This window comes from Ceratotherium simum, chromosome 17 (assembly GCF_057802395.1).
Source record: "Ceratotherium simum simum isolate JZ-2026a chromosome 17, ASM5780239v1, whole genome shotgun sequence".
Lineage (NCBI taxonomy): Eukaryota > Metazoa > Chordata > Mammalia > Perissodactyla > Rhinocerotidae > Ceratotherium > Ceratotherium simum.
The window spans coordinates 39,857,762-39,885,579 of record NC_141916.1 but is presented as its reverse complement, the minus strand read 5'-3'; the positions used below and the strand labels follow the sequence as shown (position 1 = coordinate 39,885,579).

Genomic DNA, 27,818 nt, shown 5'->3' with positions numbered 1-27,818 from the left:
CTGTCTCACAATAGCCTTGATCTGGATACTTCAGCCCAAACTTTCATTTTTCTTTATTACCAAATAGAACTAACTCTACAAAGTTAATTCCCATTTTAGAAAGCTTTGTTTTAGAGGTTCTTCCTTTTAGAGAAATAAAATGGACTTCCTTGTAAATGCCATCTATTGACTCTAATTCTTTCTTCATGGTAACCACAGGATTTTTAGAGCAGTGAAAATACTCTGTGTGATATTATAATGATGGATACACGACATTACACATTTCTCCAAACCCATAGAATATACAACACCAAGAGTGAACCCTAATGTAAACTATGGACTTTGGATGACAATGGTGTGTCAATGTTGGTTCATCGATTTCAACAAATGAACCCCTCTGGTGAGTGACGTTGATAATGAGGGAGGCTATGCATGTGCAGGGGCAAGTGGTATATGAGAAATCTCTGCACCTTCTTCTCAATTTTGCTGTGAACCTAAAACTGCTCTAAAAAAAATAAAACCCTTTAAAACAAATAGTAACCATAGTCTCAGGACAACAACAAAATCACTGCACATGTCGCGACAACGAATTTTTGTGGAGGGGTATAGAAGATGGAACATAGATGATAGAATTTAGGGAACCCTATGATGTGAGGGAAGAATTATTTGAAAAACTGACTGAAATCTTTCAGAAGTCATTAAAAAATCCCAGAAACAGAAGCACGCTACAATAGTTGATTTTATTTGTTCAAGGGCTCATATTGCAAGCATTAAACCAAGCATGGGCTTTGATTCCATGAGCCCAGATTCGCATATTTAGGAAGATAAAAACTAACTGTGATGCAAGTACCTGGATGAAGACTAAAGACTCATGGTTAACCACATTGTAGTTTTTAAATGCCTACAGCCTAGAAGCCAGAAGTCACAGGTCTTTTAGGTCCTTCTGGATGTCCCACAAAGTATCTGCACTTTTCTTGAGTTGAGCAACCTCATCATCCTTCAGCTTCTGGTTGATAACACTGGTTAATCCCCGAGCATTCAGGATACACGGAAGGCTCAGGAAGACTTCATTCTCAATGCCATACATCCCCTGCCAGAGCAAAAAAAGCATTTAGATTAAGAAATGAAGCCACAGGTAAGAATGATCACAGGTCCTTTGTTTGAACAGAAAGAACTGCAGGAAATTTGATAAGCACAAACTCATTCTTTAATTCTCATCACTTACAGCCTCATATTCCCCTAATAATTGTGTTCTGAATTGGGTTTTATAATACATAGAATATACAAATATACATTATAATAAAACTAGAAATTTATAAGAAAGGAGTAAGTACTTGACTGAACTTATTGACATCTCTTTCTCTGCTTAGATATGCTTTAATAAAATTTGATATATAAGCCTTCAATTCGAATTGTATGTGAATGTGGTTTTTAATGGGCTACTTTTCATGAAATCCTGTTTCTTAGAATTCTTTAGTTAGGGAGGGAAATTCAGGTGGTAGCCGACCTACAAGGTCCAGAAAAGTAGTTGGAGGCCACTCAAAGGCAAGATTCCTGCAACACTCAAGAGTTGTTGAAAAAAACAGTCCAATTTCCAAAACACTTTACCAATCTGTAAAGTAATTTATTCGCAGGGTGGATTTAACCACATAATTAATTAGATTACTTAATTATATTAAAGTTACTTTAATATTTTTATAGCTTTTAATTTCCAAAATTTTTGCATATACCCCAAAGGAGAGAGAATAAACAAATTCCTATATACACACTCCAAGACTCAGCAATTATCCAATTTTTGCCATACTTGCTTTTTAAGATTTTGCTATAGTATTTCAAAACAAACACCTGACACTAGGTTTTACCCCAAAATATTTCTAAATCTCTTTTGCATGTTTCTAATCTAGTGTATTCCTCCCTTACTTTTTTCACCCCTGCCACTGACTTGTGGAAAATGAGTCAGTTATCTTACAGAAAGTTTTAATACAATTTTAGTTTTATTTAATCAATTTCTGTTTGACTGTTCCATAGCTTTTGAATTAAACTAAATTTGCTAAAGTATCCAAAAGCCATCTACAGGGGCTGGCCCAGTGGCACAGCGGTTAAGTGCGTGCGCTCCGCTGCTGGCAGCCCGGGGTTTGCAGGTTTGGATCCCGGGCATGCACCGATGCACCGCTTATCGAGCCATGCTGTGGCAGCATCCCATAAAAAGCGGAGGAAGATGGGCACGGATGTTAGACCAGGGCCAGTGTTCCTCAGCAAAAAGAGGAGGATTGGCAACCGATGTTAGCTCAGGGCTGATCTTCCTCAGAAAAAAAAAAAAAAAAAAAAGCCATCTACAGTTTAATACACCAACTTGAAACGAAACTCTATTATACTTATTCAAATGATCATATATTTTGAGAATGTGCTAAGATTCAAAATTAATATTTAATTTGCGACATCATTCAAGGGAGAATTATAAAAATTTATTGGATGTCTTAGCCTCTATAAGTTTTGTGCTTTCGTTGTCCTGGACTTCTGTTGGAGGAGAGAGGTTTCCATAAAACTTTGAGATACAAAAGTAACTGTGGACTGATACTTTATTTTGTCCTTCTTTAAATGAATCTATTTACAGAATACTAGACATCACATTATATTTTGTATAAGTTTATTTTATTTTGTACATTTACATTCTGTAGCAGTATGTCTTACCTTCACCATCGTTGACACTGGATGAATCCTGGACAGATTTTTCAACATGGATTCAATGAGATCAGCGACACTTAATCCAATAGCCCAGTTGGTGTATCCTTTTAGCTTGATGACTTCATAGGCACTAAGAAAAACAAAATCATAAAAGAGATCACTGAAATGAGACTCAATAGTTATTGAAACCAGACTCTGGTTTGACTTCTGCTGTGTCTCTTATTAAGTGTGCAATCTTGAGGAAATTATTTAACCTTTCTTACTTGTATTCTCTTCTGTAAAATGAGGATAACAATGGTATCTATTTCAAGTTTGTTAAATGAGTTAGTATATACGTAAAATGTTTAAAATTTCAACACTACATGGCAGCACTATATAAATGTTTTGATAACTTTAAATAGCTTATTGTATAAGTGAACATTTATGAAGTCGCAGTGGTAAAAATGTACATTTTCCAATCTTATTCATAAACATAAATATTTCCCAAGATATTAATGAAATCAGGAAACAATGAAAGCAAAAGGACCTTCACATTCGAAGGACAAAATACACCTTAATTTTGAGGCCCCACTTACTATTGTCACCTAAAATACTATGACCAACTACCCCAAGAGCAAAGTGATGACTATACCTTGCCTGGCAATTTTCTGAGCACAAATTGTACACCTCGAAACCCACCAAGGCACTGGTACTTGAGAGATAGCAGGAGTAACTGAGTATTAGGAAATTGGGATTTAATGCAATCTACCACTGACTAGAAGACCTTGGGCAAGTTATATCACCTGGGCGAGACCTAGTTTTCTCATTTGTAAAATAAAGGGATTATGTTAATTGAAATGCTAAGAACCCTTTCAACTTTTTAAAGTATCTTTTTCTCCATATATAGGTCAAACTCCTGAAAAAGAAAAATCATTAAAATTGAACTAAACAAAATGATTCCACATTTGAGACATCAGTTAGTTTTGTAACAACAATTCTCTGCAAATAATAATAGCTAACATTTATTGAATGCTTATCAATGACATGTATGTGCATAGCTGTGTGTGCTTTTACTCAATTTTTACAATAACTATATTACCATACAACTTTACAGAGGAGAAAACTGAGACTCAACTTAAGGTTAAATGGTTTCCCCAAGACTATATAGTTAGTGTCAGTGCCATGATTTAAATCCAAGTCCATATTCTTTAGTCCAAATCACACCTTATTTTATGGTAAGCATGAAGGTCATAGAAAAAGGATGGTTAGTAACAAAAGAGACAGCTTCCCAAAAAAAAGAAAGAAAAAGGAGGGAAATGGAGACATCTCCAGTTAAGTATGGAAAGGTAAATACAGCACAGCTTACACTTTCAGCAATCAATCAGCAAGTATTTATTTTAGGCAATTACAAGACTAATAGCATCTAGGTTTACCTTTCTAGTTAACTCAACCTCATTTGCTGATAGGAGGCAATCTGAAAGCCCTTTTCACTTGTTAACTCTGTGTTTTGCTCCTGTTAGTTCTATAACAGAATTTCTCTAGAAAAATATTTGCTTTCCCTAGGGGGACTGGCATAGCAGGTTTGACTGGTATAAGTTAGTCTTGTCTGTTTCAGAAGATAACAGCTGCATATTTAGAGTTTATCTGAACTCTAAACTATATTAAGAGTTTATGTGAACAGGCAGCCATGGAAAGTGTTTCAATTTTATCCAAGTAAAGATGAAATTAATCATCCTAATTCAAGCCCCCTTCCACTTACCTTTCAACCACCATCTTATGCACTTCTTTCCAATTTTCACTATCATTGTCTGTTCCCATTTCTGGATTCAGTTCCTGGAGAGAAACGCCTGCCACATTCACTCCACTCCACACAGCCACTGTCAAAAAAGGATAAACATTTTATATATTTCTGACACTATTTAAAAAAAATCTTCTCTTAGTTCAGATTTCACCTCTTATGTAAGTTACTAAATACCCACTGCTCCAGTGACAACCGACTCCAGTATAGTTCCTCCAAAAGGCTGACATTTGCCTTCAAATAATCACGTCTGACCTTTTAACTTTCAACCATTTTGGTGCAAAACAGGATTGTTGTATCATACTTACAGAGAATAAGAAGTTCTTCACCTCTCTCTAGGTTTGTGAAATCACGAGATTCTAGTTCAGTACTATTGTAAACTTTGGTTTGAGGAATTCTTAACTTTCTTCCTGCTATTTTTCTAATTTAAGCCCTTTTCTTCTGATGTGAAAAAAAAATTCTTGGCTAAGACCCAAATATAGTCTAATTATCTCTAGGTCTTCTAATGTCCCAAGTTCAGTCTCTCTATCGAAAGACACTCTACGTAACCACAGTGAATTTTTCTGGTCTTAACTGAATCAACTATTTCCTTCCAAGAATGCTTCCAGAGGCACAGCAGACAAAGGTGTTGTCTATCATGGACTATATCTTTTGGAGGCTTTCATGCACCAAAACAACCACCTAACCTACTCTTAAGACTTCCTGCCCAGACAAAAGCATAATTGAAGATCTAGGTGTACAAAGATAAATAAAGGTATGCTTTGTGCTGTGGACAAGTTCAGAATGTACAGGGAGAAACAGGCAATTAAAGAAAACTAACACAATGGGATGAGCTCTCACAGAGGTATGGAGAAGGTATAATTAAACCTAAATAAGGGTTTACTTCATTGAGGGGAAAAAGTGTCAGAAAGGGCTACAAAAAATAGGCATTTGAACTGGACCTTGAAAAACAGATGTATTCCTCAGGGACCTCTGGAGAACATTGTAGACTCGGGAAATAAGAGCAAAGGATGGCGTAGTCTACTATGGCTCGAACCAGCTAGAAAAGGCAAAGTTGCCCATGGCCAAGTAAGACTCCCATTTCGGCCCCAACTTTTGTGAATTTGGGCTAACTGTTGAGACAACTAAGGCATTTTCACGGACTTTGATAAAATCTACATAATCGTGCCTATGTGAACATGCTTTAATTCTCTTTCATTTCATGTACAATATAGATCAACATGGAAATAGGAAAAAAAGATGTTTTGGAAAAAATGTCACAGTAATGAGTGATAGAACATTGAACAGGAGTCAGACGACACGATTCTAGTTGTAGTTATGCCACTAACTAGCTGACGGATCTTCAACAAGCCACTATTGCCTGCTTTGCCTCAATTTTTTCCTCAGTAAAATGCAAGTCTTGAACTAGAGAACATGTAATATCACTCCCAAATCCGTGGTTCCAGTAACTGTATTAATTGTAATAACTAGCATTTAATAAACTTTTACTGTACACCATTGTACTAAATATTTTTTATATAGGACATAAATTCAGACAAATCCTTGGATATTAGGAACTCTTGAATGAAGTGATACAATGTGTCAGAAAAAAACAGCATTACATTAAAAAGTACAAATGTAGTAACTGTAATTCTTATAATATCACAGTAAACTCTTTACTAAAATCACACTACACACTCCCACTAAACTCAAGGGAAAATTTACACCTTAACCTTGTAGGGAGAAAATAGTTCCTTGTGTATAGGGCAGATACGAATTTAGTAAAATATAGATTATCATTATCATTAATATTAAAATGTTTTGGATTATTACAGTATTGTACTATAAAGCTATTCAATGTATTTTGGTTTAATAAATAGGCTTAGACTTACGAAACACAATCAGAATTGTTCATAAATGTTTTTACATAAAATTGGAACAGAAATATTAATTTAAATAAGAGAAATATTAATGTAAAATAAAACATTTAGAATAAGTGGGTTTTTTTTAACTATTTCAAAACAAAGTATTATAAAAGAAATCGAAGTGCAATATAATTTTAACGTTGATCCTATTACAATGATTAATTTATTTCCAACAATTCTATTTAAATGCCTAAATAAAATATTTGAGAGATTTACCATATGGTCTCATACTACTTAAACGACTGATAGTAATGATTATTTATTAAAAATCAGATTTCTTATGAAACAAGATTTATTTTACATAATAGAATAGTAGACACTGGTTACTTAAAAGCTTTTGTTACCCAATTCACTCCTTCAATAAACACGATGGATACAACAGCTCTGTCCACTGAAAGGGCCTAGAAGCAAAGATATACCAGGAGCACAGGGCACAACTATGCCCAGATCTTGGTTTGTAAATACCATTCCCCTTAGAAGGAAACAGGGCTCATTAGATGGTTCTAGTGCTGGGAAAGGAAAAGCACAAGATGAGGCTGGTGCACTTTATTGTTTCAGAAAGCAAGGAAGGTCTCAAAAAGTGATCAGAAAAATGAAGAGACAGGATCCAGCCTGAAGAGCCTATTACTTGCCAAATCTGGGACAATCTGTGCACTATAGTTATAGTGACAGAATATTCATGCAATAAAATAAAAATCTGAGTCTACACTGATATAAATAAATGAATAAATAAATAAATGGGGAAGAAGAGAAAGCTCTCTCTTACATTAGAATACAAATAATAAATATAGAAGAAATGATGGAATTAGAATACCATGTTTGACAACTATCAAAGTAATAATTTACTTAACCAAGAATCATTAATGGATACTAAACTTAGCAGGCAAAAAATTGACGAGGAATCAGATATTTACCTAATCAGTATCAAAGTATCTTCCCAAATATTACATATTACTTATTTGTAATGGGAAGTATGTGAAAATATATAAAAATAAAATTTAAAAACAAAAAATTCATAATGGCAAGAACAATACCATAAGTGCACAGTAATATTGTTGATTTTTTTTTTTTTTTTTACCGCTTGAGTCGCCATGTTCTCCCAAAATCCATCCATGGCAGCTGCTGGGATGAATGCCAAGTTTTTCAGCCATAAGGTAGCGAAATCTAGCAGAATCCAGATTACAGCCACTTCCAATCACACGGTGCTTGGGTAATCCACTTAGTTTCCAGGTAACATAGGTGAGAATATCCACTAACAATTTCAGAATAATATACGTAAGTAAATCAAAACTGATTGCAACTGCTATGTCAATTAGTAGGTGCCCTGGCTTCCTCTTCTCCCACCTCCCCACTCCCCACATCAGATGTGGCCAGAAAGGTGTAAATACTTTGACTTTTCATAGTTAGAGATAATGGGAGTTAGAGAGACAAGGAAAAGCTTTTAAGCCTTATATTAAGAGAGATTGTAAAACACGAAAAATGCGATATTGTGGTTTTTTATTTACACTATTACTTGAACCAAGAACACATAAAAGCCTTGCACATTAATTAACTTACTGTATGTGGAAAGAGAAAAAAGGTTGAATTAGATGGTCCCTTAAGTTTCTTCCAATTCTAACATTCCATGATTGTAACGACTGTCATCATAAACCAAAAGCCATTGGTTACTAAATTACCAAGGCATGCTACTATAAATTTTCCTGGGCACAAGATACTATTCAGTAGGCGATTGTGATAATACAGAGTATTAACATTTTCTATTTAATAAAAGGGCCTCTAAGACAGAACCTTTGTTCTGGTGTGCACAGCCCTGAGACTGCACAGAGGGGAAATCTGCTGGTCTAGAGAGTATGATAGCCCTTACAGGCTAAGCTGTGAACAGTGGGAAAATGTGCACACAAAGAAGCCAAGAAGTTAATCTTGCAGTCTCCACCTCCACACTCATATATAGACACCGGCTAAGATATTTTAAGGTCACTTTGGACTGGAGATTATGAACTCTTCCTTGGCTACTTTGATTCAGTGGGAGTGACTCCCTGGAGAGTTAAGACTTTGAAGCTATACCTAGAAAGTTGTATAACCAGTTAATAATGTCTGCCTTAAGACACAGGATGCAGCAGCTTCATCCGTGCCAGCTCTTTGTCATTCCTGTTCTGCATCTATCTGCCACTATACATTTATGAGAAGTTTTATATATAAGACTGAACTATTTAGTAAATCCCAATCCAAGACTGCAGAGAATAATACTACTAAAATAATCTCTGTCCTGGCTGGCTCCCAACTCTCAATATTCCGTAAACTGTTAAGGATTCCCTTGGTTCTTATTCACAATCTGTCCCTATGTGAAGTGTCAGAGACAATCAGTTTTACCATTTTATCAATGTATCCACTATGCTCACCAATAAGCAATGTTTGGTGGCAAATTACAGACAAAAGAAGTGTAAAATAGAGAGTGAATTTTGACTGTTTAGCGGGAAAAATGCTATTCTTTCTAACCAGAAGTTTTAATGTTTATTCTGCAAATGTTGATTTAGCAAGGAGAGCAGCTTTTAAGTTATAACATTTGGTGTTAGCATGTCCACTAATACAATCTATTACCACCTTTAAAACTGAACTGATTAATAGTTTTTAAACGCTTCTTTTCAAATTCAGTCATTCAATTTTGAAGAGTTTTAGAGATAAGGCCACGAGAATGCATTTTTCGGCAAAGAGAAGGTCAGATATGCTAAAATGTTTCTTACGAATTGGAGACACATTCAAACATTTCATTATGCATCCCAGGATAATCTTTATAGAAAATGTAAAAGCTTTTAGACTCTACAACCAACCCAGATGAAACAAACAGATGAACGCTTTAGAGAAAACTCTTCTCACATTTTTAAACACTTGGCCCGGGACAGTGCCATTTGTTTTGCAAACACCACTCTTTTGCGGCCAATAACAGAAGACAGATGAATTGCTTCTGCTGGTGAATATCAGAACAGATTTTTTTAACTTCAAAAAACAAAATAAACAAAACCCAAAAACATTAACCGAAGTGAACCCTAAGGCATTATAATAATACCTGGGTTGGAAACCACAATGATGATGCAATCAGGACTGTACTTGACAATCTGAGGAATAATGAATTTGAAGACATTAACATTCCTCTGCACCAGATTGAGACGACTCTCTCCCTCTTGCTGGCGGACTCCTGCAGTTACCACCACAATCTTAGAATTGGCGGTCACAGAGTAATCTTGAAGGAGAAGGGAAAGAAAGATACTTCAAATACAACTCCTCATCAAAACATATCATATACGATATGCTCTAGAAAGCTAAACATACAAAAGCTTCTAGAACTTATATGAGAATTACGTTTTCTGTATTATAAGGTTTTGAAGTGCAATGCTCCTGTGGCTTCTTCCTCCTTGAGCTACATGGAAACATTCCAACCATAAAACTGGCTCAGAGAATGGACTAAGGAAATAAGGAAGGCCTTAAATTATGTTTCTGGCTAACAAATTCAAAATGCTCTTACTTCAGAGAATATTCGATTGTCAGTAATAATACAAAGCATAAACAGTTGAGTCCAAAGTTCAACAGGCCGCCCTCCAACACAAAAGCAATTTAAAGGTACCTTTAGTCTTATAATGTTAATTCAACCTACAAAGCGAAAAGAAGGCAATGAAGGGTTTGTTCTTGGCTAGAAATTAATTTCTAATACTCAATATTTTAAGGGAGCTTATTCACTTTTAGCAGTGAGTTTCTCTAGAGAATATTTTATTTTTTCCTCAAGGAAGTGCACCCTTTCCCCAAATACACAGACATTATGATTTGATGTGATCATTAGACTCAACAGCTATGGATGATTCATAAAATTAAACTGTGTTGCTACTTGACTTTTGACAGTTGTTTCACACAGTACCCAGAATGCTAATAATTCAATGAATAACAGCTATTATTAGTAGTAGTATTGTCAGAAATTATTTTGGAGGCCCATGTTTTGATATCTTTAGGCACAGCTGTGCTGAGGTGGCAATATCACTGCATAAACGTGCTAATCCAGAACGGAGATAGCTAGAATATGAATTTGTTTAGTTTCTTCAAGGCACTCAAACGACTTGGTGCAAATATTTTTTTGGATCTAAAACATTCCTGTTCTCAGATACATGTGAATAAGCATGATGACACAATTTCCCAAAATGTCATGTACCAAATGTGTGGAAGGCACGTGGTGGAGGGTTTATAGAGGGAACACTTGCATTTGTCCTCGAGGATGAACTGGACCCAGAAGGAAAGAAAAAACTGCCAACACTCGATTCACCAAGACAGAAGACTAATTTTATATCAGGGAGTGAGGATATTACTTTACTATTAGATCACTTTGCACGTGAAATGAAACTACCTTTATCGGCCACAATTTTAGGTGTCTGAAGAAATAAGCTCCCGTGCTGCAGATCCATCATTTCTCCTTTGAGTTTATCTTCCAAAACATCCACCAGAGCAAGCTCATTAGCCAGAGACTATAAACACAAAACAGGTGTTAGCACCCAAACCACTCGAGGATACCTCAGCTCACAGAACAACCCGGAGACCCTATAAATGGCTCAATACAAAATGTCTAAAAACCTTGAGAATTTTATCACGGAGTTAGGCATGCTCTTGAAACCATTTTATAATAAAACATCTTGAATAATGAACTATTAATATTTAAGACACAGATTTTTCAGAATTTCATCTCCTAATACTTAACTAGGATTCAATTAGCATGATACAAGTCGCTTTAAGAATATACATACACACAAAGACAAATACCATATGATTTCACTCATATGTGGAAGATAAACACATAGATATGGAGAACAGATTGGTGGTTATATGTAACATATTTCATGTTTATATGTTCTATCTCTACATAAATAGTGGGAGAAAAAAACAAAACCCTGGATTCTCCCTTTGAGTAATCATGTACACTCTTCAGCAAGTCCTTGATCTTTTCCTCTTTTTTTTTTTTTTTAAAGATTTCATTTATTTATTTATTTTCCCCCAAAGCCCCAGTAGATAGTTGTATGTCATAGCTGCACATCCTTCCAGTTGCTGTATGTGGGACACGGCCTCAGCATGGCTGGAGAAGCAGTGTGTCGGTGCGCGCCCGGAATCCGAACCGGGGCCGCCAGCAGCGGAGCGCGCGCACTTAACCGCTAAGCCACGGGCCGGCCCGATCTTTTCTTCTTGTATGAATGAGGGGAGCAGGTGTCAATCTAAATGCATCTAAACAACATTTCAGCTTTGAAATCCGGTTACCTTATGGAAAGTCGTAATTTGCAAACGCTTTAAAAAGTAGTTATCCGTCCCATTGAAATACCACTAGAGTCCTTGCCTTTACTGTTTTCAGGGCTGCTGGTAAAATTAGCTGAATATAATATATCAATACTGGAGCCCACTTAAAAATGCAAATACCTCTCCTAAGGATAGTGTGATCAGCTATACAGGTGAAGGGTGTTGATGGGAAGAAAGGGTAGGTAACTGAGGTTCAGGAAGCACTTGGAAGAATAAGGCAGAATAGCCTAGGATGGAACTGGAAGTATTAGGAAGGCACTGACCAGCAGAGGAAGAAGCAGAGGGAGCGAAGATGGTCACTAAGAAAACTTTAGCTTGCCAGCAAAGGAGGTCCTGCTCCCTGTAGAAGCCAAGGAATGAGCACCGTCCCGTCTCTAGAATCCCAGTGGCTGGCTAGCCTCAAGAAGTGAGCCACAATAGGCTTGCTTGTGAGGTTTTCTCTGAGATTCAAGCCTCCTTATGATTGAATGTGTTCTTCGTTACAAGCAACCGATTTACTTGCAAACTTCCGAAATGACCATTTTATGAGGTGGGGATTACTTAGTAACTATTTTCTCCTTTCCATGTATGTCAAATACTGACATTAATTTTCATACTATTTTTTCTTGCCTTTTTTTTTTGGCTGAGGAAGACTGGCCCTGGACTAACCTTTATGCCCATCTTCCTCTACTGTATACGTGGGACATCTGCCACAGCATGGCTTAATAAGCCGTGCGTAGGTCCGTGCCAGGGATCCGAATCTCCAAACCCCCGGCCGCCAAAGCAGAGCACATGAACTTAACCACTATGCCACCGGTCCGGCCCCACTTTTCATCCATTTTTACTTAAACACATGTTTAATACTTTAAAATGCTTTTGTTCCTCTGCAGCTTCTGCTAAGATCACACAAAACCCTCATTTGTGTTTTTTAAGCCCTAAATTAATACAATATAACTTAAAAGCCATAACATTCAGTCAAGATACTGAGCACTAGGAATATCACTCTTATTTTAGCAACATCACATGTGTGCCGTTGCAGTCAACAGGCCAAAATAATTTGGGGCTTAACTGGAAAAGGATGTCACCGGATCTCAGATCCTGTCTTTTGTTTCCGTGGGCGTAGAGAATTGGCTGAGAAGTGCACACTACTTAGCTGGCAAGGAAGGAAGCGATCCAACCCTTTAAAAAAATAACTGCAGCCCTGAATTTAGCTGCATCTGCACGACTGAATATCCTCCAAGTGTGGAGGCAGGCAAACAGAAGACGTGTGATTAAGTACTGACGCTGTTGTTTGGCTGAAATAAATCTCCTTCTGTCTTCACATACTGTATAGCCTATGAATTTATCACATATATTTCACTTAAGCTATAAATATATGGTTTAAAATGTTTGAAACAGCAAGGCTTAGATTAATTGCAAAAGCAGTAACTTATTAAGGAGCAAGGTCAGTTAGAAGCCAAGAACATTACTGCTGAAAACTTGTTTAACATACAACAAAAAGGTCTTTTAATCTCCTGTGTGGACCAGACACAGCCACAACCTGCCTCTTGGTCCTCTTAGCTAATAAATCACTGCCACCAATCCCTTAATATTTGATGGTTTTATTTCAGATGTTTACTCTGCAAGAAATTTTGTGGGAAGAAAAGGTATAACTTTTTCCAAATAATTAGCTAAACGCACAAGCACCATTTATTCAATACTTTGTTTTTCTTCTCTTCTGGAATGCCACTTCTATCTTATTAACTACTTTTGGGGCCTGTTTCTGAGCTTTTAGTCTGTTCCATTAACCTTTCTATTCTTGTATAAATACCAAACTTTAATTAAGTTCCACTTTTAAGCGAAGTCCTGCATTGCAAAAACTACTTTGCAATATGTCTGTAATTACATTGCTCCTTCTAAGAGACTTCTTATGCTGTTTTTGTACTGCAAGAACATGGCTACGGTTGACTGAATCAAGAACAGACACTCAAACCAAAAACAGCTGGACACACAGGCTACAGGGAGAATAACTTTGCCTGGAAGCTCTATGTGACCCTGATGACATGAGGTTTTGGCAGCTAAAATGCAGAGCCTGTGGTTGGTAGTGGGGCAGAAGTCGTATTTGGCAGTAGAAGCCACGGAAAAGGATCAAAATTTGACCAAATGTAAGTGCAGTTTACTAGTAATAGCAGGAATATTCATTTATTTAATACATATTTATTACTGAATGTGCCAGGGATTATTCTACTAATCAGGAACAGGAATGAATAAATTCAGCAAAGGCCCTGCTCTTGAGGACTGCATCAGGAAGGAACTAGGAATTAAACAAACAATGTAAGAGGATTCTGACGATGGAGGTGGTATAAACACCACAATGCAGGGTGATGTCAAAGTTACTGGCAAGAAAGTTTACTTCATACCGGATGGTCAAGGAAGACCTGCCCGCAAAGGTGTGATATGAATAATAGGAAGGAGTCAAGTCTGTGATGGACTAGCGTAGACATTTCAGGTGAGGGAAAAATCAAGCAAAAGGGTTTAAGCAGAAATAAGCTTGGGGTTTTGAAGAAAGAGCACAGAGGGTAAGAGAAGAAGTCAGAGACAGTAGCACCACATTGCACTGGAAGGTGCTACGACACTGTGAAGGGCACCCCCTGGAGTTGTGCACTCCAGTGCCTAGCTCTGAGAGACAGGCAGAGAGATCCTTGACGCCTCACATGATTTTATGTATACATGCAGTATATGTGCACTGTGACACTACTGGAAAGTGTTAAGTAGGAGAGCTACTGTTTTTATAAAAGTTCACTACTGTTATGCCAGCAATGAGCATGAGGAGAGTGGGCAAGAGCAGAGGCAGAAAATAACTGAGTCTTCGTAATGGTGGGACATTGTACTAGAGAGCCTCAGTTGCCTTCACCGGCCTAGCTAAGGTGCAGACCTCCTCAGCCTCGATCTCTGATGCTCTAGCTTCCCTCATTTTCTGGGCCAAAGCAACGTGTGCCTTCTGTAAAGACTCAAAAGGCCAGATCTGCACTTAGTATCTGTATGATCTTAACCAAGTCGTTTAATCTTTCTGAGTTTGGTTTTTCTCAACAGTAATATATAGATGACAGTACTCCCCTGGAACTTCTGTGGAGGAATGAGGTAAAATACAGATGCCTTACACAGTCAGCACTATTTTCCTGTCTTTATTAAACTAGTGGGGTTTACAATCCTCACCAAATATTAATAACAATTTTGAAGCACTTTAATCCTTACCCATTAAAATAAGATTTAAACATTTTTAATGAGTAAAATGGTCTTTGAACAAGGCAGTCACTCCTTCACAGCATCTAAATTGGAAGATTCCTACTGTTAGCAGCAGGGTCTGTTCTCTCAAGCACTTGAATTGGGCCAAAGTATTATATAACGGCAGACACAGTCTCAATTGAATTATTCATTGAAGAGGACTTTAAATGTACAATTAAAACAACCATAGAGGTACTTCATATAGAATCATGATAGCTCAGATATAGTTTTCTGAAAAGTCCAAATTTTGAAATTAGCAGGAGGAAAAGAAGAATTTTTAGCTAGTATTTCATTAATACCTTATGTTTTCAACTGCCTAAATACTAGCATAGAATAAAATACTCGGAGAGTCACTATGGTTAAGAGTTAAGAGCCCTGGGTTCAAAATACAGCTCTAGCACTTCCGGCTGTGTGACTATGGGCAGGCTACTTATTCTCTTCCGGCCTCAGCTACCTCATCTGAAAATGGGATACGAAATTCCCATTTCCTGAGGTTGTTGTTTAAAATGAAGCATTTTTATTAAAACACTTCAAACATGGTTTGTTGTTAATGCTATGGAGTCAATCCCGACTCCTTGGGACCCTGTGCACAGCAGAGTGGAACCCTGCCCAGTCTTTTTGTGCCATCCTCTCACCTTCCAGCGCTATATCAGACAATGCTCCACTGCTATTCATAGGGTTTTCATGACCAGTATTTTTGGAAGTGGGTGGCCAGGCCCTTCTTCCTCGTCTGTCTTAGTCTGGAAGCTCCGCTGAAGCCTGTCCACCATGGGTAACCCTGTTAGTATCTGAAATACCGGTGGCACAGCTTTTAGCATCACAGCAACATGTAGCCACCACAATATGACAACCGACGGATGGTGGTATGGTTCCGGGAACTGAACTCGGGCTGCACTGGTGAGAGCAACAAATCTTTATCTTAACTACTAGACCACGAGGGCTAGTACAAACGTGGTACACACTCAATAAACATTTCAAAAGAAATATCAGCTGGAATACTCTTTGTTTTACTGGCATAAATAGTGAGCACTAAATTGTGATTATTTAAATTCCCTGTAACTTGGGAAGCAGCTCTCCTAAATCAAAGACACCTAGTCAATGAAGACTAGCCAGAAAAAATGCAAAAGAATAAAACTTTCATAGGTGTGCACTACATATTTTAGTTATTTCTTTGATAACTTTTTCTCAGTAAAGATTCAGAATTTGTTCCTTTAGAATTTTAACTTTGCAAACAGAAACACGCTTGGCTAGGAGTTATTCAGGCAGCCTTCACATATGATACAAAGGGACAGTGTGCTCTACTGAAGGCGAGACGGCATTTTTTTGGGGGGCTGGAGGGTGGTTCCTACATTTAAGGCAGCCTTCAGAAAGAACAAGGAATTGATTCAGTGAGGTAAATAAGAGCTCTTTCCTCAAAAGTCCTTGGAGACTAAAGAAAGCTAACTGTGCTTTGAACCGCAAGGGGTATATATGAGGCAAGCCAAAAATCTATGGAGGTATGTAAGGAAAGTACAGTCTGGAGGAGTAAAAGGTACCAACAGTACAGCAACAGCGTAAAATCTCCTGATGTTGATCGTTGTGCTGATTATGTGAGAATATGTTAGAAATATTAGGAACTGTACTCTGGAATTGTACAATATTAGGAAATGTACTCTGAAGGACTTAGAAGGAAAGGGCATGATATCTGCACTTATTCCCAAAGGGTTCAGAAAAAAATCCATTATATGTATAGTTAGAGAGGCAGAGAGAGAGGGAGACATAAAGATAAAGAGAAAATTTAAAAATGTTAAGAATTGGTAAATCTGGGTGAAGCAGACATGGAAGCTTTACTCTTTTTCCTATTCTTACAAATTTCCTGTAAGTTTGAAATTATTTCAAAATAAAGTATTGGGTGAAAGTTAGAATGGAATAATGAGATATTTCCACGACCTCAAAAAGCCACTGTACATGTTATTTATTAATTATAGAGGGTAACAGGACCTTTGCAGTGGAGAAATCTTGCAGTCACCACTTCAGCCAGAGGATTCTCGGCCATCATCATTAACGAGACAAGTTGAACATCACCTGCCTCCTGATGTGATGCACCGGGAAAGTCATGACATCACTAGTCATAACCCCCACCCCAAAATTTAACCTGGACCTAATTACAATGAAACATCAGACCAACATAATTTAAGGGACATTCTACAAAACTGACAAGGACTCTTCAAAAATGCCAATGATGTGAGAGACAAAAAAAGGCTGAGTAACAGTTCCAGATTAAAGAGACATGACAAGTCTATGAAATATATGATCTTGGATTGGGGTGAAAACGGCTATAAAAAGCATGATTTTGACAGCTGGAGAATTTTAAATCTGGGCACTGTACATTAGATAATAATATTATATCAATGTTAAGTTCCCTGAGTGTAATTACTCTATTGTGTCTGATAGGGAGAGTATCATTCTCTTGGGAGATAACATGCTCATGTATTTAAAGGTGCAGTATCATGTCTACACCTTACTTCAAATTATTCAGAAAAAAAAATCTTTTAAAGATGCAATAAAATTCTGATGTGCCTAAAGAGATTGTATATACATGCTGAAACTGTCTATCATGTTTGGTGTTCTTGAAATGTACCTTTCCCAGAATGCTGATGGCACAGGCCATACCAACTTGTCCAACACCCACTACGGTGATCTTATTGTTTGGAACCGTTGCCTCTTCTTCCGCAACTGGTGCAATCAGTTTTTCCTTAAGAGTTGCCATCCTGCACTGCGTGAAAAGAATCAGAAGATTATACATCCATCCACACAAGCAACATGAACAGGAATAATCTATACAATGTTACTGTTGCAATTTTGAACTAAAGTACAGTTTAAAATGAGCCTAATACTATTCTAAAACAAAATACATTTTAAAGAACCATGTAACCCATTTAATGAGGTATTTAATCAAGACAAAAACCTCCATGAAGCCTATTTGAATTTGGGTTCTTTTCCTCAGCCTGTGATTCCACGTTAGTATAACAAGTTGTAACAATTTTGTCTTGTGGGTCTTTGTTTACTGGCTAAAAGACATGAATATTTATACTTAAAGTAGCTGATTTGTTTCTAGTCCCCCATAAGGAATTTATATGTAACTGGGCTTGGGCCCAGTATTAACCCGTATCTAAGCTTGATCTAAAAGAATTAATAGGCAGTTATAAATATAATTTCTACTACTAATGGTTATTATCACTTTTGGAAGATAGGGACTGATTGGTTTTTCATCTTTAAGTCTCACTTAAAATGTGTCACAGTTCACTAGACATAAAATGTGTGCTTAATAAATACAGTGACAATAAAATCACAATGAATATTTTGCAAAATCTGCAAAAATATTACTCTGAATTTCTTTTAGTGCACCCTGGAAGCTTATTGGAAGGTGGATACTTAATACATTTTCCTTTAAGGAGGTCCCATTAGAAGACTATCAGCCTTGAATTAGTCTCTTTCTAGCCATTAAAGAAAAAAAAAAAGCCAAAAAATAAAATAAAATTGAAATCTGTCTGAAAACAGTCTATATGGTAACATCAAATTTATCTGTGCCACCAGTTATTCGAGTGTATTTTCTGGATAACTAAAACAAATGGCAAAATTTATTGAAATAAACATCAATTCCATGGCAATTTTGTATACAAAATATACCGCCTTGCCTTCTCAAACAGAGACGGGGTACAGATCACAAATAAGCTCTTTCTTCATAATTAAGTATCACATAATTACAACCCATCATAATGATTATTATTTTAGTTTGCCTTCTACTTTTTATGCTGGACTGTTGCATCGGAGGCCACTGGACCTGTTTCAAACTGTACCCCTGCCTCCCAGTCTTTTTTTTTGTTTCTCATCTGCAATGGACTAAGTAACAAAACCTAGTTTAGTAATTGTAAATGTTAAGAAAGAATTAGTAAGGCTCTGAATTAGAATAAAGTACTTGGAGACGACTGTGTAACAACTATTTTGTTCTATATCTATTTTCCCCCAATCTTTAGGGACTAAATCGAGCGATTCTTTTGCCTTCACAGAGTACATCTGCTGCTTTCTCCTGGATGCTAAAAAAGAAATATACAACCCCGTGCAACTGCCTCCACAAATAGATGACCTTACAATGAAATTCACACGTCCTGCCTTTTGAGCAGAATCCGAAGAAGGCCACATCTCTTCTTCTGGAACCAAGATACAAATGCACAGTTTTCCTCCATTAAGTTTATTTTCATTAGTTGGTATGTTTAAGGTCTTTTAGGTATATACGGAACCCAGTAAGAAACGGAAAACAAAAATCCAGAAATGGTGGTAATATAAATGTAGATTAGTTGTTCAGATAGACTTAATTAAATTAACTTTGGGAATTTCCGAAACTACAATTTAGAGGCTCCAGCCAGTAAGGATTTTCTTTCAGATCTTTCTGGAGAAAAGTGTTTTTCTTTTATTTTTCCTTAATAGGAGTTATAAAAAATTAGAAGAAAATGTTCTATATTATATGCAGGCCTGTGCCAAGATCACAGAAGTGGCTGTAAGGAAGAAGAAAGGGTAAAAAAACCCTGCGATTCTTGGTCCTTTACATCCCTACCCCCATGTATATCATTGGAAATGAACCAATGCCTTACGTTCAAAGATCTTAACAAAGATCCTCTTTGCAGAATCTCTCTCAAATCTATAACCTTTTAGAAAGCCACGTCTTGCCATCTAATTCCTCCCTAAGCAAGTGCCAGGCCTCCCCTTCCCCCTCTCTAGGCCCCGTGGCAGCTAGCACTGTTCGCCGCCCACAGGTCACCTCTTCCTCCTGGTGCAGGAAGCGGGGAGGGCAAGTCACAAGGGGAGGAAAGCACACTTCTCCTAGGAGAAGGTCTCTAGCGAAAAGTCTAGGCCTTCCTTTTTCTGAACACCCAAAGCTGGCTAAGTAAGCAAAACACCCGAACCATTCAGAAAAAAGGCCAGAAAAGAACGGGCCTACCGCTCCGGGAAGGGTCGCATCTGTAGCCAGGTCAAGACTGGAGCGCAGGGGCAAACCTGCTGATCATCCTTTACCCTCAGCCCCGCAAAAGCAGGGGCATTCCTCCACTCCCGTGGTAGTAGATTCCAAAACCCAGGTTCAAGATCAGCCAGCCTTCGCATGTCACCCGGTTCCTTCTTCCTCCCCTAGCTCCTCAGGCACGTGTCCGGGCTCCCGCCAGCAGGCACTGGAGGTGATGTGGCCGCCATGAACCGATCAAAGACACGTAGGGCCCAGGTTTTAGGTACAAAAGCGACAAGTCTTTCCCCTGATAGAGCTGGAGGCGAGCCCTGGTGCGCGGCGACAAAGCTCGGTCGCAGCCCCTTCGCTCCGCCTTGCTCCCCGGCCGAGGGCACCGCCTGCCGCCCCAAACCCGGGGGCTGAGTCAGGGCTCGAGCCCGGATGCTCAGGGCTAAAGGTCCCAGAGGACAGATGTCCTTCTTGGTCCTTCCCCCAGTCTTACTACACAATGACTCCCCTGCACATCCCACCGGTTTGCCTGTGAGCCAGGATTCAGGGTCCTGAGCTGAAACCTACCAGGAGAGAGAAGGCTCTCGAGACGGTTGTAGGAGTCGCGCGAAGAAGACAATGTCAGCAGCGTGCGTCTCCTCTGGCGCAGGATCTGCAAAGAGGGAGGAGGAGGCGGGGCCCACCCCCTCGCAGCCTCTTAGCTTTCTCTATTGTGATTGGAAACCCGAGCACCGCCTACCCCTCCCCTCCGCTCGCTCAATCCCCTTCAAGGACAAGGGCTCAAGTGTGCGCACGCCCGCGCTCTCCCCAAATGAGGAGGTCACCTTCTGGTGGCTGAGGAGGCCTGTGCCCTCAGCCAGTCTCACAGTTTGCAGTCTCTTCAACACAGAGACCGCGGTGTTTCTAAAACCTGACCATCTTCGGCTCTTCTGGACTCTCACACTCTTGTTTGGATAGATTTAGTCCAAATAGAAATAAGTTTTGTTTTGCTTTCCGGGTCAAGTTTAGAGGACCCATGTTCTTCCCTAAGATTGTGGTGGTGTGTTCCCCTGGAATAGTATTGGTGCTTCTGAATATTTTTAAAAATAAAACTGAATTTTCAATTTTCATCATCTCGGATATAAAGTTGATTTGATACAACAATGACTGGTGGGTTTTTTTCCACCTTAATTCAGCAAATATGCATTAATTGCCCGCTAGTTGCCTGACAAAACCAGTGAAGCCTAGTACCTGCCCTCTAAAGTTCTCTGCAAATCTGTATGGTCTCAAGGGCAAATAAAAATGGGGCCACTAGCAAGATGCAGTTTCTCTGTTAGTCTCTGAGCAACTCCAAAGCTGCATGTTGCCATTAATCTCTGTGCCTTCAACACCTAGCCCAGTGCCTGGTATCTCAATACAGTGTTGGTGAATGAATGAATGAATGATGAATGGATGATTAAGCAGTTGGAGATATCCTGAAGATTCAGCTTCAGTTGTGTGTGTGTGTGTGTGTGTGTGTGTGTGTGTGTGTGTGTGTGTTTTAATTAAAATGCTTTCAGGTATAGAAATCTCACAAAACTCCCTGTATGTGAAAGGGAGTTTTTTATTAGTATTTTTTTTTTCCTGGTAAATGGCCATTAGTCCTATAGTTGCTGCTTTAATTTCATCCCAGTCCTAAGCATTGAAGGTACAAAAATGAATATGTATAACACTGCACCCCTTCAGATGCTCCCAGTTCAAAGCAGATAGACAAGTAGACAAAACCTTTCAATTACGATACAATGTGATAAGTGTAATCGAGGTTCTTTAAAGTACAATAAAAATACAAACAGAAGAGCCACTAAGAAAGAGGTGTGTTTAGAGGAATTGATAAACCTCCAATTTTCCAGTATTATAGAGTCCAGTTAGTGGGGACTTTGAATGACCCTGAAGATAGATACAGTCCAATTACAAATTGAAACATGATGACCAGGGAGAGGAAGAGCTTGGTGGATAATCTCAAAAGTATTATTACATTCACTTGAATCCAGATTTGAAGCAAGACTAGCAAGTCACTCTAGAAGAAATCTAGAAGCCACCCTAGACCTCTTTCTCACCTACTTTCTAAGAGTCAATCTACATCTTCTGTAAACTCCTAGCTATCTCCTCAATTTTTCCCCTTCCTGTTATCCCTGTTACTGTGTGTCTTTGGGTGGAGGGAAGAAGGGGTTAGGAAAAAAATAAGAAGAGTTCTCTATTTCTTTCCTCTACACTCATCTCCAACCCCTCCACATCAGTTAATAATCTGATTGATTAAAGTGAGTTCTTCATCTTCAACTCTGAATGCCAGGAGAGCACATACTATCTGTCTCAAAGATTTTTGAGAACTGTATATCCAGGCAAGCTATTTTCTTTTTAAGTGTGAAGAGTGAAAAACAATTTTATATATACAATGACTCAGACAACATACTCCCCTGACGGGCTTCACAACATGCTACCCCAAAATATGGTACTTGGGCATGTTAAATATCTTAAGTTGAAGGGGTTCGAGAAAACAGCAGAAGCAGGAAGGTTACTTTGACCTCCCTTCACCTCGTCCTTCTTCACTGGGAGTGGGAGATAAATCTCCCATGGGAAAGATACCCTCCCTGTACCAGGAGGAAGGGAGACACTCTTATTACCAGAGACAGGATGGTATAAATCCATATAAACAAACTTTGTTAAACCAACCTTTATCTTCCCAGTTACTTCTTCTTCGTTTACTACCCCACCCCAAATCCATCTGTCTTGTCAAATTCTTCACAAATTTATTGTTTCTTTTGTCTAAAAGCTTTCTGCTCTGGTCCCTTCTTTGGGGCTTCATTCTTTTGTGAAGGCTCCCATGTGCATGTAAAAATTTAATAAAATGTGTATGCATTTCTCTTGTTAATGTGTCTTTGTCAGTTTACTTTTCCCAGCAGGGGAACCTAAGAGGGTCTAGGAAAGATGTTCTCCTCTACACCACATATAATTCTGTTCTTTAAGAAATCATTGGGGGCCGGCCCCGTGGCTTAGCGGTTGAGTGCGTGTGCTCCACTGCTGGCAGCCTGGGTTCGGATCCCGGGCGCACACCGACACACTGCTTCTCTGGCCATGCTGAGGCCGCGTACCACATACAGCAGCTAAGAAGGATGTGCAGCTATGACATACAACTATCTACTGGGGCTTTGGGGGAAAAAAATAAAAATAAAAAAATAAAAGAAATCATTGGAAGCTATATCTCAACTCATTGAAAAATAAGCAAAATTAGGGATCCAAGTTAGGGGGAGGTTATAGTATAAAGTATAGGCAGTGTGGCATAATAAGAAATATATTTGGTCTTCGTCTGATTCCAGGCATATAACTCCTAAAACCCTTGTAATTTTCTAAGTGATTGGAGTATCTTTTGTTATTCATAGCAAGTCCTCTCCATCCCTCCTGAGTTTTTGCTGATGAAGTGACTTAGGGTAGGGTCCCTACTTGGCCTTAGGATGGGGATGGGCTCCCCAAAGACCAGGTAATTAGAGGTTTCGAACTTTCAGCTGCACCCACTGACCTCTGGGAAGGGGTAGGAGGGACTGGAAATTAAAGCTCTTATAAAAACTCTTGAACAACAAGATTTGGTGAGCTTCTGGGTTGGTAAGCATACCAGGAGGATGGCACACCCCAGACCTCGCTCTATAAACCTCTTCATCTGGCTGTTCATCTGTATCCTTTATAATATCCTTTATAATCTATTGGTAAATGTGCAAATGTTTCTCTGTATTTTGTGAGCCACCCTAGCAAACTAATCAAACTCATGGGAACCTCTGATTTATAGCCGGTTGGTCAGAAGCACAGGTAACAACCTGGACTTGGGACTAGAGTGTCTGAAGTGGGGGCAGTCTGGTGGACCTGAGCCCGTAACCTGTGGGATCTGATGCTATCTCCGAGTAGATACTGTCAGAATTGAATTAAATTTGCAGAATACCCAGTCATTGTCTGCTGAGAATTGGAGAATTGCTTGGTGGTGTTGGAAAACACAGCAGAGGCAAAGAATGCTAAACTAGTTCATTTAGAGATAAAGGTAATTAATTCCCAGAAATCTGGTTACAAAACTGAATGCAAATGTCAAAAATCATCAAAAGAGGGCCCAGCCTGGTGGCACAAGTGGTTAAGTGTGTGTGCTCTGCTGCGGTGGCCTGGGGTTCGCCGGTTCGGATCCCGGACGTGCACCAACACACCGCTTGGCAAGCCATGCCATGGCGGTGTCCCATATAAAGTGGAGGAAGGTGGGCATGGATGTTAGCCCAGGGCCAGCCTTCCTCAGCAAAAAAAAAAAAGAGGAGGATTGGCAGATGTTAACACAGTGCTGATCTCCTCACAAAAAAAAAAAAAAAAATCATCAAAAGAGAAGATTATTTGTTTCACAAAATATTTGTTGAAACATATGACAGGCATGGACAAGGCGCCTGCTCACGGAGAGCATATGTTCTAGCAGAGGAATATAGATAACAAAGAAGTTGATAACAAATGAAAGGATAAAGCATGTAATATACAATTGCTGTGTCTGGGCTTTTCCTGCCTGTGGGCCATTGTGAACAATATCTATGTGATTTAATAAAGCCTACTACAGAGGATAGAGGGCTTTGCTTTCATAGTAAATGACCACAAACTGTTGTGTTGTTTTTTTTTTTTTCTGACATCTTGTGACTTTAAAAAAATTATCACCTGTTACCAAATTATCAACTGTTTTAAAACCATATGCGTAGAACTTTAGAATGGAATAGGAGTTTCCGTATAATCAAATCCAAATGAAAGCCCAGAATGTGAGTGACTAGCCTCAAGTTACTCTGAGTTTAGAACAGAACTAGAAATAGTTTTAGTCTTGTTGCTGTCTGTGTGCCTGCCTGTGGGGATTCTCTTTGAATTCTATTTTTCTGGGAAATTTTTTCTTCTGTGGTTATGAAGACAGATTAGCTAGTCTTATTAGAGCTGTAAATTGCTTGAGTGTATTTTCTTTATTTTTATATCTCCAAGTAACATAGTATCTGACAAGATACTGATGGTGCTCAGGGCAAGCTACCCCAGGAGGCACCACTCTGGTATGCGGATTATTTCGAGCTGAAGACAATAAGGACTCAGAGAACTCAGGAAGAATATTTGAGTTTCCCCTCCCAAACTGCCTAAAGAATTTAAAACAAAAGATCTGTTTCAAGAAAGAGTTGTTATCATGATGGCTGTAAAGATAATGAAGGATAGAGGTTACAATAGGAAAGGCACCAAGCCTCTTTTATCAAAAACTGTGTCTTTCCCTGACCACATTATCTATAGATGACCCTGAAAAGAATTGTCTTCCTGCCCTCTGAAGTCCCAGGCCACTACCCACGCCCAACACATTCCTTGCCTTTCGCTGCAATACTAAGCAAGCAACTTAGACAGAGGGACGAGTTGCTCATTTCTGAGTTTCTCCCGTGTATACATGTTATTAAACTTGGTATTATTTTCTCCTGCTAACCTGTCTTGTTAATTATTTGGCCAGCCATAAGAACCTTAAGGAAAAGGGCACAGGGAGATTCTCCCTCTTCCTCCGACAATGCTCATATATCTCCCAGCAAGATACTTATTTAACTTGGGGCTCAATATGAGCAAATAAACTCTCTGAGTTAGGATTTGAGAGGCATCTATCCCTTGTTTTACACCATTTTTTTTTTTTTTTTGCCATTTTCCTTTATTTCCCAATCTTAGGTATATTTCAGATAGTTGAAGTAACTTGAAGCTAAGTTTCAAGTAAGTGAGTTGTTACTCAAGTTGAAACTCTAATGGTAATATTTGCTTATAAATGAAGAAGTGATGTTGGTGGGTGTCTCTAAGTACAAGAAAAAAATAAGGCCAGGGAGAGAAACCAATATTAATGGGGAAAGAAGAATTGAAGGTTTAATGTCTCAGAAAGCAAAATAATTAATTTTAATTGTCTAGCCGTCATTGGATAGTTGTAAAATGGGGTACTTTTCCTGTGTACATATTAGCTGTTCCTTTTTAAATGAAGATAATGATATTCTGAATTATACCAGCAGTTTTGCATTGACCCATGGTGGAGTCTAGTTGGATGTGGACTAGTTTGCACTAAGCAGTATGGGGTCCCTAGTATGCATGAATGACATATGTTTAGAAGTAATGTTGTTGGTAACAAATTCCCGGGCCCAAACCGAAGAGTGGGCACAAATTTTTATTTCTCTTGTCCTCGGAGGCTGTTTTGTCTGGGTGTCTGAAAAACACCAGTGGACAACTCTTTGACTAAACATGTCCCACTCATGGAAAAATGCATTCTTGCTCTCTCCTACTGGGGGAGATGGTAAGTCTTTGAAAGGCACCTTAGGTGAGCCTTGACTTGGTAAGCGTTCAGTCCTCTTAAGGTGATATTGAGAAGAAAATATTCACGTAGAGTGAATTGTACACCAGAGTAGAGTTCACAACTTTTTCCTGAAGATTAACTTTCAGGCAGGCCAGTTCCAGCAGAGCCAATCAGAAAGCAGAACTTTCGTACTGCTTTCAAAAAGGTGTCCTTGAGGTTGCCTGGGCACTGCTTCTGGGAACAGAACCTCCCATCTCGCATGCCCTCAGGTCATTGCAAAGGTCTCCATTGTGTGAAGTGCTCCAAGAACCATCAACATTTCCTGTTCATAGAACCATGACCTCTTAATCTTCCTGGTGCCAAGGATTCTTTTTATTTGAAATGTTGATTTTATTTTTTTTAATTTTTAAATGTTTATTTAAATTTCTAAGTGAAATCATACAGTATTTGACTTTCTCTATCTGACTTATTTCACTTAGCATAATACCTGCAAGGTCCATTCACATTGTCATAAATGGAACAATTTCATCATTTTTATGGCTGAGTAGTATTCGATTGTATATATATACCACATCTTTATGCATTCATCTGTCAATGGGCACTTAGGTTGTTTCCAAGGATTTTTGTTATATGATTTCACATACTTCTTTTCTTATTTTAGACACCTTGAAGAAGATGAGTAGTTTTTCTGTGTCTATTTCAAAATATTAATTTTTTTTCTTTTTAGCAAATAAAAGAGAAAGAATCAAATAAAATGGAAATGCTTATAATAAAATAACAGTCCCCCACTCCTTCCTTCTCGTGCCCAGTCTGGATCCTCAGAGCAGCCACTTATTCATCCTGACATCTTGAGTCATAGTCCTGAAGCCCATCTGCTCTTAGCCATCTTTCTTTGTACTCACTTAAAATATGAAGTATTTCTGTAGTCCTTTAAAGCACAACAAGTTTAAAGTGGAAAGTGTTATCACTGGGGCTTTTAACTGGAAAACGCTGGGGCCCACTTGCCTAAAGTTTTCTTAGAGTTCTATAAAGCAATACACATCCAGGAATTTGTTTTATATATAAAACAACTTCATTTATTGTTATAAGTACTATGTGCCAGGCATGTAACGCATGTAATACAAGCAATTACATGAATTAATGATGTGAAATACTTATTTTACTTGTATTAACTAACTTCATCTTCATTTCAACCATATCAGGCACTCTTATCATCTTCATTTTACAGATGAGGAAATTGAGGCACAGAAGGTTAATACTCTGCCCCAGATCACACAGCTAGTAAGTGTGGAAGATCAGAATTCCCACCCCAAAATGTGTCTCTGGAATAAGGATTATTTTGGGCTGGTTAGTTTTAAAAACTGCAGACATAGGAAAAGCTCTGAAAACTAAGTAAAAGTAGAAGTTACCCTTTGTGAGACACATTTACATTTGTAAGGGAAACCTCCATTCGTAAAGGTATCATCTCCCTTCTGTACCAGGAAGAAGGGGGGATGACCTTATCTCCAGAAACTCTTATCAATGCAGAAAGCAAGGACTTAAATCTGCATCATAATCTTACTCTTGTTTACTGTCCTTTTCTGGTGATCTCCCATAACTTACTTCTCCTAC

At 38.5% G+C, this 27,818-nt stretch overlaps 1 protein-coding gene across 2 annotated transcripts; it reads right to left on the bottom strand.

Annotated features, from left to right (window-relative positions):
- Nucleotides 1-700: 700 nt before the first annotated feature.
- Nucleotides 701-20,601, bottom strand: LDHB (lactate dehydrogenase B). Of its 2 annotated transcripts, none has more exons than XM_014791362.2 (8): nucleotides 20,465-20,601; nucleotides 17,531-17,665; nucleotides 10,733-10,850; nucleotides 9,410-9,583; nucleotides 7,424-7,597; nucleotides 4,403-4,520; nucleotides 2,671-2,794; nucleotides 701-1,069 (listed from the first exon to the last, which is right to left on the bottom strand). In XM_014791362.2, the coding sequence occupies exons 2-8, from the start codon at nucleotides 17,657-17,659 to the stop codon at nucleotides 902-904; spliced, it is 1,005 nt and encodes a 334-aa protein (XP_014646848.1). In that variant the 5' UTR covers nucleotides 17,660-17,665; nucleotides 20,465-20,601; the 3' UTR covers nucleotides 701-901. The 2 variants fall into 2 exon arrangements, with proteins under 2 accessions (XP_014646848.1, XP_087298815.1); XM_087442689.1 differs by lacking the exon at nucleotides 20,465-20,601 and adding an exon at nucleotides 19,890-20,103 and having other exon boundaries at nucleotides 17,531-17,670.
- Nucleotides 20,602-27,818: the final 7,217 nt, after the last annotated feature.

Coding starts and splice junctions, on each gene's coding strand:
- LDHB (XM_087442689.1), bottom strand. CDS start 20,049: ATGCGAAGGCTGGCTGATCTTGAACCTGGGTTTTGGAATCTACTACCA. Junction 10,851..17,530: donor CCATCAGCATTCTGGGAAAG/GTACATTTCAAG, acceptor TTGTGTTTATAG/TCTCTGGCTAATGAGCTTGC. Junction 2,795..4,402: donor CATAAGATGGTGGTTGAAAG/GTAAGTGGAAGG, acceptor TGTTTTTCTTAG/TGCCTATGAAGTCATCAAGC.